The sequence below is a fragment of the Nerophis ophidion genome, linkage group LG05, assembly GCF_033978795.1.
Source record: "Nerophis ophidion isolate RoL-2023_Sa linkage group LG05, RoL_Noph_v1.0, whole genome shotgun sequence".
NCBI classification, from domain to species: domain Eukaryota; kingdom Metazoa; phylum Chordata; class Actinopteri; order Syngnathiformes; family Syngnathidae; genus Nerophis; species Nerophis ophidion.
In genome coordinates, this window is record NC_084615.1 from 60,826,974 (window position 1) to 60,847,738 (window position 20,765).

Consider the following 20,765-nt stretch of genomic DNA (forward strand, 5'->3'; position numbering starts at 1 on the left):
CGGAGGGAGGGAGGGAGGGGTGGGGGATTAAGCTCCAAATCACTAGAAAGGCGCCGACGAGGGAGGCTGGGGGGGGGGGGGGGGTCGCTTTTGTGTGTGATGATGAAGAAACATGAAGACTTTTAGTGCGAGATTGTCATTCAGAGCGAGTGTTGTAATAGCATGATGCTGTTCTCCATGAGTTGGCAGTGAGTGTCCTGCCTTGGCTGGCGTGCTGCGTCTCTCTCCCTCGCCTGCCTGACAAACACACACACAAAAACCCCCCACCCTCACAGATGCACACACACACACGCACACACACGCACACACACACAGTCCCTACGCCCCCCACCCCCCCCACCCCACCCCACTGAAGGCGCACAGGAAGTGCAGCCGTGGCCCAATTATAGCGTGACACCTCAGGCCGACCGTTGCCATGGTTACGTCTTCCCTGAGGTCCCCTGGAGTGTGGCGCTGAGGAAGAAGGTCTTATCACATCAGCCATCGTTACGGCAACGAGCAAAAAAAAAAAAAAAAAAAAAAAAAACCCCAACTGGGCCTATAGCTCTCGCTGAGGTCTTTCTTATGTGGAGTTATGAATAAAAAGGACATTGCGTCAACGTGTGTGTGTGTGTGTGTGTGTGTGTGTGTGTGTGTGTGTGTGTGTGTGTGTGTGTGTGTGTGTGTGTGTCAGCTTAGGTGTGCTCGCCAAGCAGCGTGTAGGTGTGTGTGTCTGTGGCGTTGTGATAAGGCTCTCTGCCACACCATTAGGTGACTCATAATCCACACATGGCTTCACAAACACACACACACACACACACACGCAAGGACCGAGGAGTAAACGTGCACGTTCGTGCATGAGCGGAGGCACGGTGACCAACAAACAGCCAATTAAATATGACACCCTGTGGTATCAACACCAAGGTGGATGTCACTAACATGATGATAGTTTCATAAATGTATGATGCGTTGGATGTGTTGTTTACAAACTCAGGGATTAAGTTTTAAAGGCCTACTAAAATGAGATTTTTTTATTTATTCAAACAGGGATAGCAGGTCCATTCTATGTGTCATACTTGATCATTTCGCGATATTGCCATATTTTTGCTGAAAGGATTTAGTAGAGAACATCCACGGTAAAGTTTGCAACTTTCGGTGCTAAGAGAAAAGCCCTGCCTCTACCGGAAGTCGCAGACGACGTCACATGTTGATTTTAATGAGAACCTCCAACAAAAAGTGCTATTCGGACCGAGAAAACAACAATTTCCCCGTTAATTTGAGCAAGGATGAATGATTCGTATTTGAGGATATTGATAGCGACGGACTGGAAAAAAAAAAAAAAATGTGATTGCATTGGGACAGATTCTGATGTTTTTAGACACATTTACTAAGATAATTCTGGGAAATCCCTTATCTTTCTTTTGTGTTGCTAGTGTTTTAGTGAGTTTAATATTACCTGATAGTCAGTGGTGTCTCCACAGGTGTGTTGACGTGCAGTGTCTCAGGGGAGTCGACGGCAGCTATGGACGGCACAAGCTCAGCTGATATCCGGTAAGAAGCGACTTTTTACCACAATTTTCTCACCGAAACCTGCTGGTTGACATTCTGTCGTGATTCACGTTGGCTCAGATACATAGTAAAGTTTCACCTTCAGGAATTTTAGACAAGGAATCACCGTGTGTTTGTGTGGCTAAAGGCTAAAGCTTCCCAACTCCATCTTTCTACTTTGACTTCTCCAATATTAACTGAACAAATTGCAAAAGATTCAGCAACACAGATGTCCAAAATACTGTGTAATTATGTGGTTAAAGCAGACGACTTTTAGCTGTGTGTGTGTGTGGCGCTCATATTTCCTTAAACCCCGTTACGTCTTGCGTATACATCATCATTACACGACATTTTCAAGACGAAACTCCCGGGAAATTTAAAATTGCAATTTGGTAAACTAAAAAGGCCGTATTGGCATGTGTTGCAATGTTAATATTTCATCATTGATATATAAACTATCAGACTGCGTGGTGGGTAGTAGTGGGTTTCAGTGGGCCTTTAAAGGCCTACTGAAATGATATTTTCTTATTTAAACGGGGATAGCAGGTCCATTCTATGTGTCATTCTTGATCATTTCGCGATATTGCCATATTTTTGCTGAAAGGATTTAGTAGAGAACATCCACGATAAAGTCCGCAACTTTTGGTCGCTAATAGAAAAGCCCTGCCTTTACCGGAAGTATGTGCGCGTGACGTCACGAGTTGCAGGGCTCCACACATATTCACATTGTTTATAATGGAAGCCACCAGCAGTAAGAACAATTCGGCGCAGAAAGCGACAATTTCCCCATTAATTTGAGCGAGGATGAAAGATTTGTCAATTAGGATATTGATAGTGAAGGACTAGAAAGAAGAAAGAAAAAGCGACGGCTCCGGGCGGCGGCAGTGTGAGCGTTTCAGATGTAATTAGACACATTTACTAGGATAATTCTGGAAGATCCCTTATCTGCTTATTGTTTTAATAGTGTTTTAGTGAGATTTTAAAGATTGTAAAGACATACCTCGAGGTCGGATGCCTGCGGTGAACACGCAGCTGAGGAGCCAAGCTCACAGCTGCCTTTTTTGACAGCCGCTGCATGACGACGAATAATCCAATGATGTCTCCGGTAAGATATATATCACAATTTTCCCATCCAAAAACATGCTGGTTGACGTAGAGAAAACATGTTCGCTTGACCGGTCCGCTTCACAACAAACAAAGAAACACCGGCTGTGTCTCGGTGCTAAAGGCAGCTGCAATCCACCGCTTTCCACCAACAGCATTCTTCTTTATAGTCTCCATTATTAAATGAACAAATTGCAAAAGATTCAGCAACACAGGTGTCCAGAATACTGTGTGATTATGGAATTAAAACAGACGACTTTTAGCCGCTAGTGGTGCAGCGCTAATATTTCCTCACAGTCCGTGACGCATCATCATTCGGCGACGTTTTCAACAAGAAACTCGCAGGATATTTAAAATTTCAATTTAGTAAACTAAAAAGGCCGTATTGGCATGTGTTGCAATGTTAATATTTCATCATTGATGTATAAACTATCAGACTGCGTGGTCGGTAGTAGTGGGTTTCAGTAGGCCTTTAAAGGGTGGGAATGAGAGCCAAGAGTGTCATTTAACACTATTGTATTTATTTGGGCTTTAATGGTAGATGATTGCATTGTTTTGTTGATATTGTTGTGTTGCCCTGTGTGGTCTGCATACAAATATGGTGCTACATCCATTCACACCAAAAGGTGATTGCCAAAATAAAAAACCCAGGTGTTACTGACTCAGTTTCAGTGCTGTTATTGATGTGTGCACATGCAAAACAGGCCAAAATGGGGCCAAAGAAAGTTGTGAGTACTTTGATAAAGAAGGTGAGAAAAACTATTGAAGTCAAACAAACTACAAAGATAGATCTCCCCTCCCAGTTGATTGCTGTGTTTGGCACAAAAAAAAAAGTGTCTGGTAATTACATCCATCCATTTTCTAGCGCTTGTCCCTAATGGGATCGTGGGGGTGCTGGAGCCCATCTCAGCTGCATTTGAGCAGAAGTCAAGGTACACCCTGGAAAAGTCGCCATCTCATCACAGGGCCAACACAGATAGACAGAGAACATTCACACACTCGGGCCAATTTAGTGTTGCCAATCAACCTATCTCCAGGTGCATGTCTTTGGAAGTGGGAGGAAGCCGAAGTACCCCGGAGGGAACCCACACAGTCATGGGGAGAACATCCAAACTCCACATAGAAAGATCCCGAGCCCAGGATCGAACCCAGGACCTTCGTATTGTGAGGCTCACACACTAACTAACTGAGCTACCATGCTGCCCCTGGTTACTGGTAATTGATAACATTAATTTCTCATTTATATATCCATCCTTTTTCTACCGCGTGTTCCTTTCGGGGTCGCGGGGGGTAGTGGAGCCTATCTCAGCTGCATCCTGGCGGAAGGTGGTGTACACCCTGGACAAATCACCACCTCATCGCAGGGCCAACACAGATAGACAGACAAAATTCACACTCTAGGGCCCAATTAGTGTTGCCAATCAACCTATTCTTAATTATTTCTGCAAGTAGATATTTAGTATTATTTATAACAATGTGTTACTTTGAGGTGTCTAGAACAGATCAATTACATTTACATTATTTCTTAAGCATGGGAAAATTGTTTAGGTTTTCGTCTGACCTTATTAAAGCTGGGGAACCCAAGTTATATTCTTTACCTAAAAAAAAATCATATATGTGTCATACAGTATATCAGAGTAGTAATCATTTCTGGAAAAAAATTGTACGTCTGCGTGCTGTCTCTACCTCATAATTAAGTATTTTAGTAAATGAAACCACGGAAGACAAACTCATTTCTCGTTCTGGTGGTCAACCCCTCCAGATCCAATCACAGAATGTAGAGAAAGGAAGGGCAAGTAGCACCCAAGAAGGAGACTTCTTATCGGCTGTAGTGACTTGTTTTCAGTTTAACATGGCTGCCACCTGAAAAAAATCGCAATACCTGCCCTTGCTGTTACAGCATACACTGCTAAAAACCCCAACAAGAAGAAATCAGAAGAACAAAAGAAAGATGCTGTACATCTAAAAAAAAAAAAATCCTAATAAATATTAGTCGGGCGTATTTAAGATGGAAGGTGATTGGTAGAAAATGGACGGATGGATGGCTTATCGTCGGCCAGTCTTGGTCTAACTTCAGACGCACATGTGGCTGTTTTTCTTCTCAACAGGTAAATCTAATGTTCCATTTTCCTATATTTTGTGAGTATTATTTTGCGTGGCAACGTGTCCTACCATTGTTGTTCCGTGTATTGTAAGCAGAGACATAGTTTGTAGTTTTTGCAAATTTTTTTGTATGGTACATGGCAATATTAAAACTTAGCAACTTAATGAGCATTTTAAAATTACAGTAAACAAAAACACGTACATTTGACAACATTTATTTTCTGCAACAAAATACGAACTCGGGGATCTTTGGTTGCACCGTCAACTGTCAACAACCTATGTGGTGTGCACTTCCAGAGAGGAGGGGACCGGGGAGGACTATCAGCCAGGTGCGCAGAGTATTTACTTTGAATTCTGCCTGGTGATACAAGATTCAAGTACCCCAGCTTCAAATGTGTTGCTATCTAAACCAGAGTTATCGCTTTACTGATACAATCCATTTTGTTGTCTTTATTATCATGATAAACACGTTAAAAACAAAAATCAAAAGATCTTGTGGAGATCTTAAGTGTTCAACCAGAAAGTATTGTCAGCGGCATTGTCACCTCCCGTATTTGGTTGGTATCAAATCGATACTAACACTTTCAGTATCGCCCAACCCTATTACACATCATAAAGAATGTAGATAATAATAATTACCTAAGTATAAAGTGTAGAGAATAATATTTAGTTACTTAAAAAGCATGTAGACAAGCGCACGTGGCCAATTTCTTTTATTTCAAAAGGGCAAACAGATCTATACGTACAAGTTGCACATGAAATAATTTAGATGACTCGGTGATGCGGTGACAACAGAATCGAGAGTCCCCGTTAGAAACAAAACATCTTGGCTCTTTTTCTTTCTTTTTTTGTTTGTTTTTTGCAACACAATACATCCAAACTGGAAAGGGATGTAAAAAAGACATAATGTTATTTACAGTCTATTTACAGTCATCATGGAAACGGTGACACTTGGTATCCTTCTCTCTCTCCTCTCTCCAATTCGCTGATTGTCAAAAGAAAGGATGAGTGAGAACATTCTAGAACAGAAGTGCCGCTGTGCACTCAACACATCATGTCCACGTCTCTGACCCAGCTTGTTAACATTGTGTCCAGTGTGTGTGTGTGTGTGTGTGTGTGTGTGTGTGTTTACATTGCAGCTCCTCAACAATCATCCAAAGCGCGATCCTGTGCGGCAAACGTATTATCCATCCAAGGCGCCGCTGCTCCTCTCCTGTGCCAGGCCCAAAGAAAAGTCGGAGCCTCTGAGGTCAAACGCGGACACTCTGCTCTCGAACCCGGGGCCTCCCGGCTTCCTCTTCAGCTCCTCGCACTTCCTGTATTTACAGATCTGGTGTCCCCTCTTACGATTGCGGCAGCTGCTGCACTGTTCGCAGTTTGTCTGCCGCCGGCACGGAACGCATTCGCCGCAGCGCTTCCTCTTCCTCCTGCTTCCGCTGCCGCCGCCCAGGGAGCCAGGGGAGTGGCCCTCAGCCACCAGGCCCTCCATGCCCTCGGCACCCAAGGCCGCGCTCCTCCAGTGGCCTCCGCCCATCTGGAACCCGGCGAGCGGCAAGAGAGTGGGGCTGAAGGGGAACCAAGCGCCAAGGAAGGGCTGGATGTCCGCCCTGCATCCAGGCGAGTCCTCTTCCTCCTCTTCGGGCCCGGATCCGCCGCCCTCGCCGTCCCCCTTGCCTCCCTTCGCCTCCGCCACCTGGCTGCTTTGGGCGCCGGAGCCGGCCTGCTCCGCGGCGGCAGGGGTCAGAGCGAGCAGCCCGGCGCGCATCAGGAGTTCTGCGGCGTGGGCGAGGTGAAGCCCGCTGGGCGACTCCCACATGTCGGGCCAGGAAGGGGCACGGCGAGGCTTGGCGGGGCCGGGCGGGGCCGCCTGTTCCTGTTCCGGGGAGGGCTGGATGAGGCCCTTGACGTCCATGGCTTGGGAAGGGGTGCTGACCAAATGGGAGAGTCCGTAAGGGTGGTTGGAGCGTTTGAGGCTGGGTCTGAGCGGCTCGTTGGGGATTTTAGCGCCGCTGTTAGCCGGGTCTGGCGAGGAAGGGCCAGCAATGTCCACCGCTGTGGACATATCCGTGAACGTGGGCGGAGGTTTGTGTCCTTGTGTGCGTGCTGCGGGGATTGAAATCCTCTCACTTCAGCCAAAATGGCAAACCTCGGCCTGCGTCCTTATTCCCATTCTCTGCAGCCGCCGTAGAGTCCTGGGGAGCGACATGAGAACAGAAATGTTAGCCACACAAAAATATCATGATAAACATAATAATAATAATAATAACACTCATGATCATGTGGGGTAAAAGAGGCAGCTGTGAGCTTGCAGGGGTTTCCGCATGCAGGAGGTTAGTATCCCTTTAAGAATTTCACGGTATATCAATGCAATCAATAACAGAGCGACAACAATATGCAAAGATATGCGCATATGCGCAGGTCAAATGTGGAGCGCGCTTTTCAAATACATTTTGACGACTGCTCTTATGTGTGCCAGCAGCGGCGCAGGGAAGGAGAAGCGTCCAAAAAACAAAAAAAAAAACAGGCTGTCTTTTGTCCTGCTATCGACGACGAGCAGCGGCGAGGTGCGCAACGATGCGGTGGCTGGGAAGAAGGGGGAGAAGGGAAAAAAAGAAGCAGGGTATATTCCGCGGACATGTTAGTGGACAAACACGACAATGGACACGTATGGCGTGGACATTACAGCACCGCGGCGTGTTTTTTTTTAAATTTAGGAGCACAATGGCGAAGCTTGTGGCCGGACTTGATGTTACCTAAGACGACGACGACGACGAGGCGCTGACCAGTCCGAGTGGTCGCTGCGACACGGAAAGGCGACAACAACACACAAAGCAGCCGCAACGAACCAGGAAGTAGCTTAGGAACCATCTTACCTCGGAGAGGGGGGAAAGTAGCCCGCCTTGACCGAACGCCGCTGCCGGGGAGGTGGCGTGAAGTCATGGGCTGATAATGGCGTGTTGGCGCTGCTGGTGAACACAGACGGCCGAGCTGCCGAGTCCTCCTCCACCTCTCCGTCCCGGAGGGTCTGCAAACACTCGGCACGGAATTTGGGGGCGTCGCTCAAAATGCGAAGTGGACTCGGCGGCGTGGCGTGGCGGTCACGACGACCCGAGGAAACACTCGCAAACATCCCAAGTGTGGCGGGAAGTTGACACTTTTTAACACGCTCACTTGCCACACGCCACTTTGCTAACTTCTGTTAGCTCAATACAATAACATCTTCATATACATATCAGGTGCATCTCACCTAACATGTTAATATACATATCAGGTGCATCCCACAGTGCTAACTACTGTTAGCACAATACAATAAAATGTTAATATACATATGAGGTGCATCTCACAGTTAGTTAGCACAATACAATAACTTGTTAATATATATATCAGGTGCATCTCACAGTGCTAACTACTGTTAGCACAATACAAAAAACATGTTAATATACATATCAGGTGCATCTCACAGTTAGCACAATACAATAACATGTTAATATATATATCAGGTGCATCTCACAGTGCTAACTACTGTTAGCACAATACAATAACATGTTAATATACATATGAGGTGCATCTCACAGTTAGTTAGCACAATACAATAACTTGTTAATATATATATCAGGTGTATCTCACAGTGCTAACTACTGTTAGCACAATACAAAAAACATGTTAATATACATATCAGGTGCATCTCACAGTTAGCACAATACAATAACATGTTAATATATATATCAGGTGCATCTCACAGTGCTAACTACTGTTAGCACAATACAAAAACATGTTAATATACATATCAGGTGCATCTCACAGTTAGCACAATACAATAACATGTTAATATATATATCAGGTGCATCTCACAGTGCTAACTACTGTTAGCACAATACAAAAAACATGTTAATATACATATCAGGTGCATCTCACAGTTAGCACAATACAATAACATGTTAATATACATATCAGGTGCATCTCACAGTGCTAACTAGTGTTAGCACAATACAACAACATATTAATATACATATCAGGTGCATCTCACAGTGCTAACTACTGTTAGCACAATACAATAACATGTTAATATAGATATGAGGTGCATCTCACAGTTAGTTAGCACAATACAATAACTTGTCAATATACATATCAGGTGCATCTCACAGTTGGTTAGCACAATACAATAACTTGTCAATATACATATCAGGTGCATCTCACAGTTAGTTAGCACAATACAATAACTTGTTAATATACATATCAGGTGCATCTCACAGTGCTAACTAGTGTTAGCACAATACAATAACATGTTAATATACATATCAGGTGCATCTCACAGTGCTAACTAGTGTTAGCACAATACAACAACATATTAATATACATATCAGGTGCATCTCACAGTGCTAACTACTGTTAGCACAATACAATAACATGTTAATATACATATCAGGTGCATCTCACAGTGCTAACTAGTGTTAGCACAATACAATAACATGTTAATATACATATCAGGTGCATCTCACAGTGCTAACTAGTGTTAGCACAATACAATAACATATTAATATACATATCAGGTGCATCTCACAGTGCTAACTAGTGGTTAGCACAATACAATAACATGTTAATATACATATCAGTTGCATCTCACAGTTAGTTAACACAATACAATAACATGTTAATATACATATCAGGTGCATCTCAGGCCACAAGAACAACTTTGAGAAGTTATTTTGTTGGATTATTTCCATTCAAATATAATCCGAGCAGGCACTATTCACGGAGTGAAATATTTAAATAAACACGAGTTTTTCATAGTAATATTTAATATTGATAACTTCATAGCTTCTGATTAATAAAGCCCAACATCAGTATCTCGTAAAATGTGAAAAATGGCAAATAAACTGCAAAAAATATATATATATTCTTCGTTTTCTAACCATTAAATATTTTTCTTATTTATATATTTATTTAGATTTTCTTATTTATTTTGATATTTTTATTTATGTATGTATTTATTTAATGTCAAGGTGTGTATGACCTGGTGGCCATTGTTTTTTTTTACAATTACATTTAAATAAATAATATATTAGATACATTTTTAAATAGTATGGGTACATTAATTTGATGTGTTACCTGTATATTTTGTTGAAATATATTAGCATATATTGACCTAAATTGGATTGCTTTTCGCATCTTAAATGTACAAAATATATTGCTGCGCTCACTGGAAAAAGTTTGGACACCCCTGTAGTAGATGAATACTAACACATATAAACACAATAGTTTTGTTTGCAATATGAACAACAAAAGAACACATGTTCTCACGAGCACACTGCCAAGTGTCCAAAAAGAACTACAAAGAAGAGGTTTTTTTTTATCCTACCCTTCATTCATTTCATTAAAGTTTGTTGACTTCCTGTGCCTTTAAGCGTCACCATAATACATATTAACAGATATACACTGCATACTTACACACACATTTATATATATATATATATATATATATATATATATATATATATATATATATATATATATATATATATATATATAATTGTAAACCGTTTCATTAAACAGTGAAAAGCCCAGAGTCATAAATTATCCTGAATTCATCATGCAATTTGATAAAGTATTGTCATTTATTACACATTTATCTATTCTGGTCACAACAATTACTGATTGTTCTACGTTTACTCATGTTTTAATATATAAATAAACATGTTAAAGATATGTTACACGTTAATAAAATCTTGTAGATAGTCATAACTATTAAATAAATAAAGGAGTAGAGTATATTCGATATATTTGAAGAGTAAACAAAAGCAAAAGTAGAAATAACATAAATTGATGACAACAGGATAAATATTTCAATAAACTTTATAATAGGTAAATGTATAAGACTTTATTACTAAACAATTACCGTAGTCTAAATGTTTTTTTTTCATTATCATTATGTGTGTGTAAACTGAAGTACTTTGTACTAACTAATGTCAGTACTATATCCATGTTTTAGCAGTGTAATTAATGTTTCACGTTCTTCAAAATTTGACTACAAATTGTTTTGTATGTTGTTTTCCTGTGAGGTGATGACAATAACAAGTTGAACACATAATGGGCGCTAATGAGCATGAAACACGGCCGCTTCCAGGTGACTCCTCACAGGACGCAGAGTCCAGTCCACCTCTTGTGAGAGTCCTGCTTGCATCTGGCACGCAGCCACATACGACGCGCACGCGCCCATGCTCGCGCGCGTGCGCGTGTCACCGTAGCAGCAGGGGCCCCCACTAGCACTCGCGTGCACGATCTGGACACGACTGCTGGTGTAAACACAGCGTCTTCTAGCGGTCACCGCACACACTGACGCGTCTTAAAATGGCCACTGCGTGCTAATGGGGGTGGACACTGCAGAAGGCGGCCACACACACACACACACACACACACAAATATATAAGACGTGATCATCAAGTTGCAGAGCAAAAAAAGTTTATATACATCATACAGAAGAATCATATCCCACTTTGCAAATAGAACACCTAAAGAAAAAAACCCAACAAAACATTTGTAAGCAGACTTCCCAGCAGTTCACAAACATGATTTAGGAGAAACATCTAGCTTTTGCCGCACAATAATCTCTCAACATTCATAAGGATAGTGTGTTTTTATTTCATTTAAGGCTAGAGTTTAAGTTAGAAAGATCATTTTAACCACCTGCTGCACACTCAGTGAAAGACAGTACACGCAAACCATTTTTAGAGGATACACACTTTTTGTCTTTGCTGCTAGCAATCTTGAAGTCAAACATCTCCTTGATGTCACTTAGTGTACAAGTAGCAGCAGATGCTATTGAGGCCTGGGATTTGCAACACAACACCTGTAGTAAAGCTCCAATAGGCGGCGTGGCCATGCGTGAACACACTACAGGGAAGCTGTGATTGGTTGGCTCAGGCATCCTTCTTCTTAATGATAAGGGGTCCTACGTTGTCCCCGGTTTCCTCGTTGTGTTTGCTGTGGGCACCGTCGCAGTACGGGAACTGCAAGGAGAAGGAAAACAAAGATTAGGACAGATAAGGTGGAACCTCGGGTTTTGTACGGCCCCACATTCCATAGGATTCGGTTTGATGAACATTTTCCCAAGATTTTGACCATGTATCATCAATTCCTCTGTATTATCAATTGAGTGCTCAAACAAAACAATTCTTTAAATTGAAGTTGTGTCTGTAGGCAACCATGTTTTACACATGATTTAATTTCCTTATATATTTTAGATTGTATTTTGATTGTGAGTTGATTGGTCCTCATGTCCACTTGTCAACCTGGATAACACAAATAAACTTAACGGGTGGTCAGTGCGTTTGAAGTATCATGAGTCGTCAGCATCCCGTAGCTTTAGCTACCTCTACATGTCCTTTAACATGAGGGCTGTGCCTCTTTTATTATTGTTGTTTTTACAACTATGTCTTCAACCAAGGAATTTCTTTGACCAATCTCATTTGTTAGATTTTTGCCATTGTATACGATCAGCAGACAGTCTTTTTTTCCCTTAAAGGAGTATAGCTGATAAAAGATCCCCACAATAGTGATTAGTCCACTAGATCAGTGTTTTTCAACCAGTGTGCCATTAGATATTGTCTGGTGTGCCGTGGGAAATGATGCAACTTTACCTAATTGCTCCCCAAAAATTTTTTTTTTGCAAATGAATAATTATAATCTGTAAATACTGTGCCGTTCCTTAATGTCCGTGCTGTGTAGAACTGGGCTGTAGAACTGTGATCCCAGTATGCAGACCACAGCGTGCAGGTAAAAAAAGGTATGTATCTCTTAAGCCAAAAATGAACAAAAGGAAATGGCAATAAAGCATAGGGATGGCTATGTAAAATGACAGTAAAACTGATCTGGTTACAAAGTAAAGAGAAGCAGAATGCTGGACGACAGCAAAAACTTGCAACGTGTGGAGCAGAGACGGACAGCGTCCACAAAGTACATCCGTGCATGACATGGCAATCAACAATGTCCCCACAAAGGAGAATAGCAACAACTTCAATAGCCTTGCTTGCTAACGCAAAGCAGGTGCGGTGAATAGCGCTCAAAGGGAAGCGTAGAACTGCTACAGGAAAACACCAAAATAACAGCACAAGACAAAAACTAAAGCAATGCACACAGGGAAACACCAACAAACTCAAAATAAGGCACAAGGAGGACCTGGTGGAGTTTCATTTTTTAACGTTTTCTGCTGGTGGTGTGCCTCCGGATTTTTAAATGGACAAAAATGTGCCTTGTCTCAAAAAAGGTTGAAAAACACTGCACTAGATGTCAGTAACGTCACATGGGTGTACATATAGCTGCTACAGGAAAACGAGAAAATGATAGCTGTGTTAAACGTGGCTTCAGATCAAGAGATGTCGTGGTTTGTGAAGCCCTTTGAGACACTTGTGATTAAGGGCTAAATAAATAAATTGTTATTTGTTGATTGATTGATAACTTTAACTTCTTAGACAAAACAATGCCCGTCAAAGGTAATACAGGTCGACAAAATGATGACGTTTGACCCTGAAAACAATAATTCTAACTTTCTTTTGTGATGGTTGTGTTCTTTAATGTTTCCCTCTTGATCTTCTCAGTGGGTGTGTAGCCCTTTTTTCCTTAAAGGTTACACACACTTTCAGTCATCGAAGTACTTGGTGTGTTACATGAGGCATCGTTGCTTCAGTGTTGTATGACCCCGATTTAAGAACGGCTCAATTTGGGACTTTTAGGGTAGGCAAGTGATTTAGGGCTATATAAGTAAACATTGATTGATTGATATTGCACCAAATATGCCTCTGTGTGCGAACCATGTCTTGCCGTAGAAATTCTTCATTCATTCACTAATTTTGTATGCCGCTTGAAGTCGTCGGGGGGCTGGCATTTTGAAGACATGGACCCACCAGCTGTAGAAGCTAGCTCTTCGATCAGCTAAACAGACTCAATAACTCCAGGATGACGTTTGGATGATTTTACGGAGTAACTTGTGAAACTGGAACAATACAAAGAGAATGCCATTGTAAGAGGAAAATCCATAAATTAGCCGTACCATTTTATAAGTATTTGGGTTCAAAGCGCAGGAAAAAAAAAGTAGCGGCTTATTGTCTGGAATTTACGGTATGTAGACACTATAATGTTTATATACCGTTAAAAGTGTGTAGGTTTTTTTTTTGTAAATAAAATAGGGAATTTTGTCAAGACTCAAACTAATTATTCATGTTTAAATAGATTCTTATGGGAATGTTTGCTTCACTACACAAACTTTTCTGTTTACGGACCATGTTCAAGAACAAAGTAAGTTTGTAAATCGAGGTACCGCTCTTTTACAGAACTGAAAAAATGTATACACTGCAGGTTTAATGTACTAAAATAAATATATGCTGTTGACAGACTTATTATAGGAAGGATGTATTTTTAAAGGGCTTCTGAAACCCACTCCTACCCACGATTAGGTCTGATAGTTTATATATCAATGATGAAATATTAACATTGCAACACATGCCAATACGGCCTTTTTAGTTTACTAAATTGCAATTTTAAATTTCCCGGGATTTTCTTCTTGAAGACGTGGCGTAATGATGACGTGTATGCATGACGTCACGAACTGTTAGAAAATATGAGCGCTGCACACACACACAGCTAAAAGTCGTCTGCTTTAACGGCATAATTACACAGTATTTTGGACATCTGTGTTGCTGAAGCTTTTGCAATTTGTTCAATTAATATTGGAGAAGTTAAAGTAGAAAAATGGAGTTGGGAAGCTTTAGCCTTTAGCCACACAAACACACGATGATTCCTGGTTTAAAATTCCTGGAGGTGAAGCTTTCCTATGGATCACAGCGGTCAAGCGAACATGGATCCCGACCGAATGTCAACCAGCAGGTTTCGGTGAGAAAATTGTGGTAAAAAGTCGCTTCTTACCGGAGATCAGCTGAGCTTGCCCCGTTAATAAAGCTGCCGTCGACTTCCCTGAGACATTGGCGTCAAGACACCCGTGGACACACACCTCCGGCTATCAGGTACTATTAAACTCACCAAAACACTAGCAACACAATAGAAAGATAAGGGATTTGCCAGAATGATCCTAGTAAATGTGTCTAAAAACATCTGAATCCGTCCCAATGCAATCGCCCTTTTTTTTTTTTACTTTATATATATATTTTTTTTTTTTCTAGTCCTTTGCTATCAATATGATCATCCACAAATCTTTCATCCTCGCTCAAATTTTTGGGGAAATTGTCGTTTTCTCGGTCCGAATAGTTCTTGCTGCTGGAGGCTCCCATCATAAACAATGTGAGGACGTGAGGAGCCCTCACCCTTGTGACGTCATCGTCTGCGACTTCCGGTAAAGGCGAAGCTTTTTTATTAGCGACCTAAAGTTGCGAACTTTATCGTGGATGTTCTCTACTAAATCCTTTCAGCAAAAAATATGGCAATATCTCGAAATGATCAAGTATGACACATAGAATGGACCTGTTATCCCCGTTTGGATAAGAAAATCTCATTTCAGTAGGCCTTTAAAAATCTGAATCCGTCCCAATGCAATCGCGTTTTTTTTTTAACTTGTTGTTTTTTTTTAGTCCGTCGCTATCAACATCTTTGAAGTCTTGAAGAAAATTAACTAATATTTTTCTTCATGGGATGAAATATTCTTTCTGAATGTTCTCAGGTCATGTTTCCATGCCAACATACTAACACATTATATGCATCCAACTCAATTTCCCACAGCTGACATGTTCTGCTTCAGACTAAATATTATGTTGAGAGGGAATCGACACCAACTAGTGCACCCCGTTTTGCCTCAATTGCTCAGGACCTGCTTATCGACCAAATTAACCCCTAAATAATGGAGAATTTAGTCCTTGCAATACTACAATAACTCAGAATCCAAATTGTGGTTGCGAGCTGACCTTCTTTGACTTCCAGCAGCGGCAATACACAGCCTTGGTGCCAATGTCCTCCATGTCGAAGCTGTGCACCACTTTGGGACTATCTTTGTTGATGCATGTGTTCACCATGCCCTTTTTGCAGCTGCGCCCAGTCAGGTAGCGACTGACCAGGAAGCCCCCTACGGCAGCGACCACAGCTACAGGCACTGCAACGATGAAATGTTCTGCAGAGACACAAAGCAAGCAAACATGTTCTTTGTCAAGACCAACAATGTAAAAATGCACAACAATTGACACAAGATTCTTAATGCACGACAGAAAGCAGGGGAAGGAGATGACAAATGATTTGGACACGATAACAACATTACACAAATGTTAGGTACGACACTAACTAGTACTATTGCTGTAATGTGGGAGGAAATTAATGATCAATACATAACAATACACATGTGATAAGCAAAATATACACAATTAGCGGCCTATAGGATCCCTAAGTACTCCATTGCACCAAAGTAACTGGAGAGCTTCACGTTTCCCAGCCTGCATTGATGTTAGTGTTTAATGAGTGGGATAAAAAAAATTATAACATCAACACACAAATTAGTCCATAAAAGACTCAATTAATAAAATAATTAATAGCTGCAGTCTGATTTGTTGTGAATAACTTTGGATTTAATGTGAAATGGTGTATAAGTCACACTGAAGCTGTATAGAAGTGAAAGGAATTATATTTATATAGGGCTTTTTCTTTAGTGACTCTAATAGTGAAATCTAGGGCTGTGCAACATGGCAAAAAAATGTATAATGATAATTTTTTTTCATAATATCCTATCTCGATAAATGTTACGATTTAAAAAAAAAGCTAGATTGGAAAGGTAATAATAAATGCTAACAGCTGACAACTGTCAGTTTGTTTGTACTTATAATTGTGTTTAGTAGAGATGTAACAGTACTGGTAAGTCACGCTAGGGTTCATACCTGGTTTTAGAGTCACAGTTTGGTTCTGTTAACTCAAATTCTGTATTTTAAATTGAATGAAAATTCATTAAAGTGTAGTTTGAATGAGGTATTGTAAAATAATGTGTACCAACACATACAAGTTTACGGATTACTTCAGGGCCAATTTTTTTTTTTTAAATCCACAAACAAGAAAAAACCAACACAAAGTGTCTGTCTGCAGAGGTTTTTTTATACTATACTATTGTGCTTGTACTCCAACAGTAATGATTTTTTTGTTGTTGTGCGTGTTATATCATAGGAGGGGAATCTTTACAGACACAGACAAAAAGTCTGATAAAAAATATAAAAGAGATATAAAATTATATAAAGTAAAATATTTTAAAAATAATATATTTAAATCACCACTTTCCCAAAGACAGCTGGCACTCCACTTGGCGACAGAAAGTACTATGAGTATGGCTTCCTTCGCTTTGTGCACCTTACTCATGGATAGGTTGGCTCAGCTAGAGAGCCGTGTCCGCCAGTTAGAGCAGTGTAGTTTCATAACTTTAAGATGTTGCAGACACATCTGCTAGCGTTAGCTGTAGCGAGCTAACTAGCCCAGCCTGTAGCAGCCCTAAGCGGCCTACAAGGTACAGTGTACCGGTTGAGACGCATAACAGATTTAGTCCTTCAGCCAGTCCTACCCACCAGTCCACCGAGCACCACACTTTTGTCATAGGGGACTCCATCACCCGAAACATAAAGCTTAGCAAACCAGCCACAATTAAGTGGTCTTAACTCATTCTCTTTCTATGCCACATAAATGTGGAATGCACTCCCAACAGGTGTACAAGTGCATCGTTATCATCCTTCAAAACAACACCTCCACGCAACTTCAACCCTTTACTAATAACCTCCTCCATTCACATCCCATCTCCCCGGATTTTAAATAACCTAATGTGAATAATCAAATGTATTTCTAATGTATATACTTGTTCTTATGCTATCTGAACCCACTATGTTCTCTTCTCGCTGTGCATATCCTACTAAATAAGACCTACACTGTTTCAACGTCCATTTGTTTATTGATGCAATTGTTGATGACTGATGTACTGATATCAACCAAAGCTCATCATCCCACCCCCGGATTGTAAATAATGTAAATAATTCAATGTATATACTATGATGATTAACATGTGCGATGACTGTATTATGTTGATAGTATATATCTGTACCATGAATTGATTAACGTGGACCCCGACTTAAAGGCCTACTGAAACCCACTACTACCGACCCCGCGGTCTGATAGTTTATATATCAATGATGAAATATTAACATTGCAACATATGCCAACACGGCTTTTTTAGTGTACTAAATTGCAATTTAAAATTTCCTGCGAGATTCTTGTTGAAAATGTCGCGAAATGATGACGCGTTAGGAAATATTAGCGCTGCAACACACACAGCTAAAAGTCGTCTGCTTTAACCGCATGATTATACAGTATTTTGGACATCTGTGTTGCTGAATCTTTTGCAATTTGTTCATTTAATAATGGAGACTATAAAGAACAATGCTGTTGGTGGAAAGCGGTGGATTGCAGCTGTCTTTAGCACCGAGACACAGCAGGTGTTTCTTTGTTTGTTGTGAAGCGGAGCAGTCAAGCGAACATGTTTTCTCTACGTCAACCAGCATGTTTTTGGATGGTGAAATTGTGATATATATCTTACCGGAGACATCAATGGATTATTCGTCGTCATGCAGCGGCTGTCAAAAAAGGCAGCTGTGAGCTTGGCTCCTCGGCTTCTCTCTGAGACACTGCGTGTTCACCGCAGCCATCCGACCTCGAGGTATGTCTTTATAATCTTTAAAATCTCACTAAAACACTATTAAAACAATAAGCAGATAAGGAGTCTTCCAGAATTATCCTAGTAAATGCGTCTAAAAACATCTGAATCGCTCACAATGCAATCGCCTTTTTTTAAATTATTTTATTTATTTATTGTTTTTTTCCAGTCCTTCCCTATCAATATCCTCAGCCACGAATCTTTCATCCTCGCTCAAATTAATTGGGCAATTGTCGTTTTCTCGGTCCGAATAGTTCTTTTTGTTGGAGGCTCCTATTATAAACAATGTGAGGATGTGAGGAGCCCTTACACGGGTGACGTCATCGTCTGCAACTTCCGGTACAGGCATGGCTTTTTTTTATTAGCGACCAAAAGTTGCAAACTTTATCGTTGATGTTCTCTACTAAATCCTTTCAGCAAAAATATGGCAATATCTCGAAATGATCAAGTATGACACATAGAATGGACCTGCTAGCCCCGTTTGAATAAGAAAATCTCATATCAGTAGGCCTTTAAGAAACTATATAGGGTTCCATGGCATTTTAACACAGCCAAATGGCCGGTAGCCACCACTGCAAGTAGGACGCAGACTTTAGATGTGTTAATCACTTTAGGCTTTGGATCTACATCCGGTTGTTACATACGAACGCCACGTGACTACGTAATGACCCGACGTCACATAAACAAGCTAGCATGCTTTTAGCTAAGTTGAACATTTTTACCTTTTGACAGCTTCATTCCAGAGCTGGTTGCCAACTGTGGTATGGCAGATACGCTTGAGGCCACCATGGTTTCTCCAGACGTCGTGTTAGGTATTCAGAACGGCAAGGTCAGCAGCACAGTATTATGTGAACTCTTGTCCCGCTTTCTGCAAAGGTTGTCTGCCGTCGAGCTTGTCCCGGCTACGTCACAGAGAGCAAGGAATCGGCTTCAGTTTTGCCCCCCACATCACTTCCGGTTTCGCTTTGGCGCTTTTTTTAACACGACCTGGAACATGTCCATATACAACAAGGCTTAAAGATGTGCTACTTGGTATATCTGCCACATTTTAAATCCATATACGAGTGTGCATCGTATGGTTATGTGTTATGAAGCCCAAAGGCTGTATTGATAATTTAAAACATTGCTTGACATTGCGCGATCGCCTGCTGATTAGGGAAGGGAACTTGCTTGACAAATACAGTCTTTGGTGACGGCGGTATGACTGTTTGGATATTATTTAAGGAAAGGCTTACCAACTCAAAAAGTCACTCGATGGCACATAAACGGTTTATACAGTACCCAATTCATTTTATATGGAACACTTATTCAGGAACAGAATAAGCCGAAGTTGACGAATGGGCTAATGTAATTCACCGAGGCAACACAAGAGGGTGCCACATAAACTAAAATCCATCAATTTTCTACCGCTTATTCCCCACAACAGTGGTTCTCAACCTTTTTTCAGTGATGTACCCCCTGTGAACATTTTTTTAATTCAAGTACTCCCTAATCAGAGCAAAGCATTTTTGGTTGAAAAAAACAGATAAGGAATTAAAATACAGCACTATGTCATCAGTTTCTGATTTATTAAATTGTATAACAGTGCAAAATATTGCTCATTTGTATTGGTCTTTCTTGAACTATTTGTAAAAAAAAAAAAGATATAAAAATAACAAAAATCCAGTTGAAAAATAAACAATTGATTAAATTATAAATATTTCTAAACATAGAAGTAATCATCAACTTAAAGTGCCTTCTTTGGGGATTGTAATAGAGATACATCTGGATTCATGAACTTAATTCTAAACATTTCTTCACAAAAAAGAAATCTTTAACATCAATATTTATGGCACATGTCCGCAAAAAAATCCATCTGTCAACACTGAATATTGCATTGTTGCATTTCTTTTGACAGTTTATGAACTTACATTCATATTTTGTTGTAGTATTCAATAAATATATTTATAAAGGATTTTTGAATTCTTGCTATCATATTTTTTTAAATCTCACGTACCCCTTGGGATAGCTTCAAGTACCCCCAGTGGTACACGTACCCCCATTTGAGAACCACTGCCCTACGGGGTAGCTGGAATCTATCTCAGCTAGAATCGGGAAGAAGGCGGTGTACACCCTGGACAAATTGCCACCTCGTCACAGGGCCAACGAGCATGTACACTGCAAAAACGAGCTTTTGATTGATTGATTGAGACTTTTATTAGAAGATTGTACAGTACAGTGCATATTCCTTACAATTGACCACTAAATGGGAACACCCGAATAAGTTTTTCAACTTAAGTCGGGGTCCACGTTAATCAATTCATGGTAACTTACAAAATATAAGATAAAAAAAAGACTACATTTTAGAAAAAAAATAGTA

The 20,765-nt window shown here is 40.7% G+C and overlaps 2 protein-coding genes across 2 annotated transcripts; both read right to left on the minus strand.

Moving 5' to 3' along the window:
• Positions 1–5,430: 5,430 nt before the first annotated feature.
• Positions 5,431–7,825, minus strand: LOC133553451 (CXXC-type zinc finger protein 5-like). The gene is made up of 2 exons (XM_061901667.1): positions 7,608–7,825; positions 5,431–6,926 (listed from the first exon to the last, which is right to left on the minus strand). The coding sequence occupies exon 2, from the start codon at positions 6,794–6,796 to the stop codon at positions 5,918–5,920; it is 879 nt and encodes a 292-aa protein (XP_061757651.1). The 5' UTR covers positions 6,797–6,926; positions 7,608–7,825; the 3' UTR covers positions 5,431–5,917.
• A 3,346-nt stretch (positions 7,826–11,171) lies between these two features.
• On the minus strand, positions 11,172–19,333 carry zgc:110843 (uncharacterized protein LOC541492 homolog). Its single transcript, XM_061901668.1, has 3 exons — positions 19,129–19,333; positions 15,642–15,844; positions 11,172–11,741 (listed from the first exon to the last, which is right to left on the minus strand). Exons 1-3 carry the CDS (start codon positions 19,193–19,195, stop codon positions 11,652–11,654), a joined length of 360 nt encoding a protein of 119 aa, XP_061757652.1. The 5' UTR covers positions 19,196–19,333; the 3' UTR covers positions 11,172–11,651.
• Positions 19,334–20,765: the final 1,432 nt, after the last annotated feature.

Coding starts and splice junctions, on each gene's coding strand:
- zgc:110843 (XM_061901668.1), bottom strand. CDS start 19,195: ATGGTGGCCTCAAGCGTATCTGCCATACCACAGTTGGCAACCAGCTCT. Junction 15,845..19,128: donor TGGAATGAAGCTGTCAAAAG/GTAAAAATGTTC, acceptor GTGTCTCTGCAG/AACATTTCATCGTTGCAGTG. Junction 11,742..15,641: donor GCTGCTGGAAGTCAAAGAAG/GTCAGCTCGCAA, acceptor TTCTCCTTGCAG/TTCCCGTACTGCGACGGTGC.
- LOC133553451 (XM_061901667.1), bottom strand. CDS start 6,796: ATGTCCACAGCGGTGGACATTGCTGGCCCTTCCTCGCCAGACCCGGCT.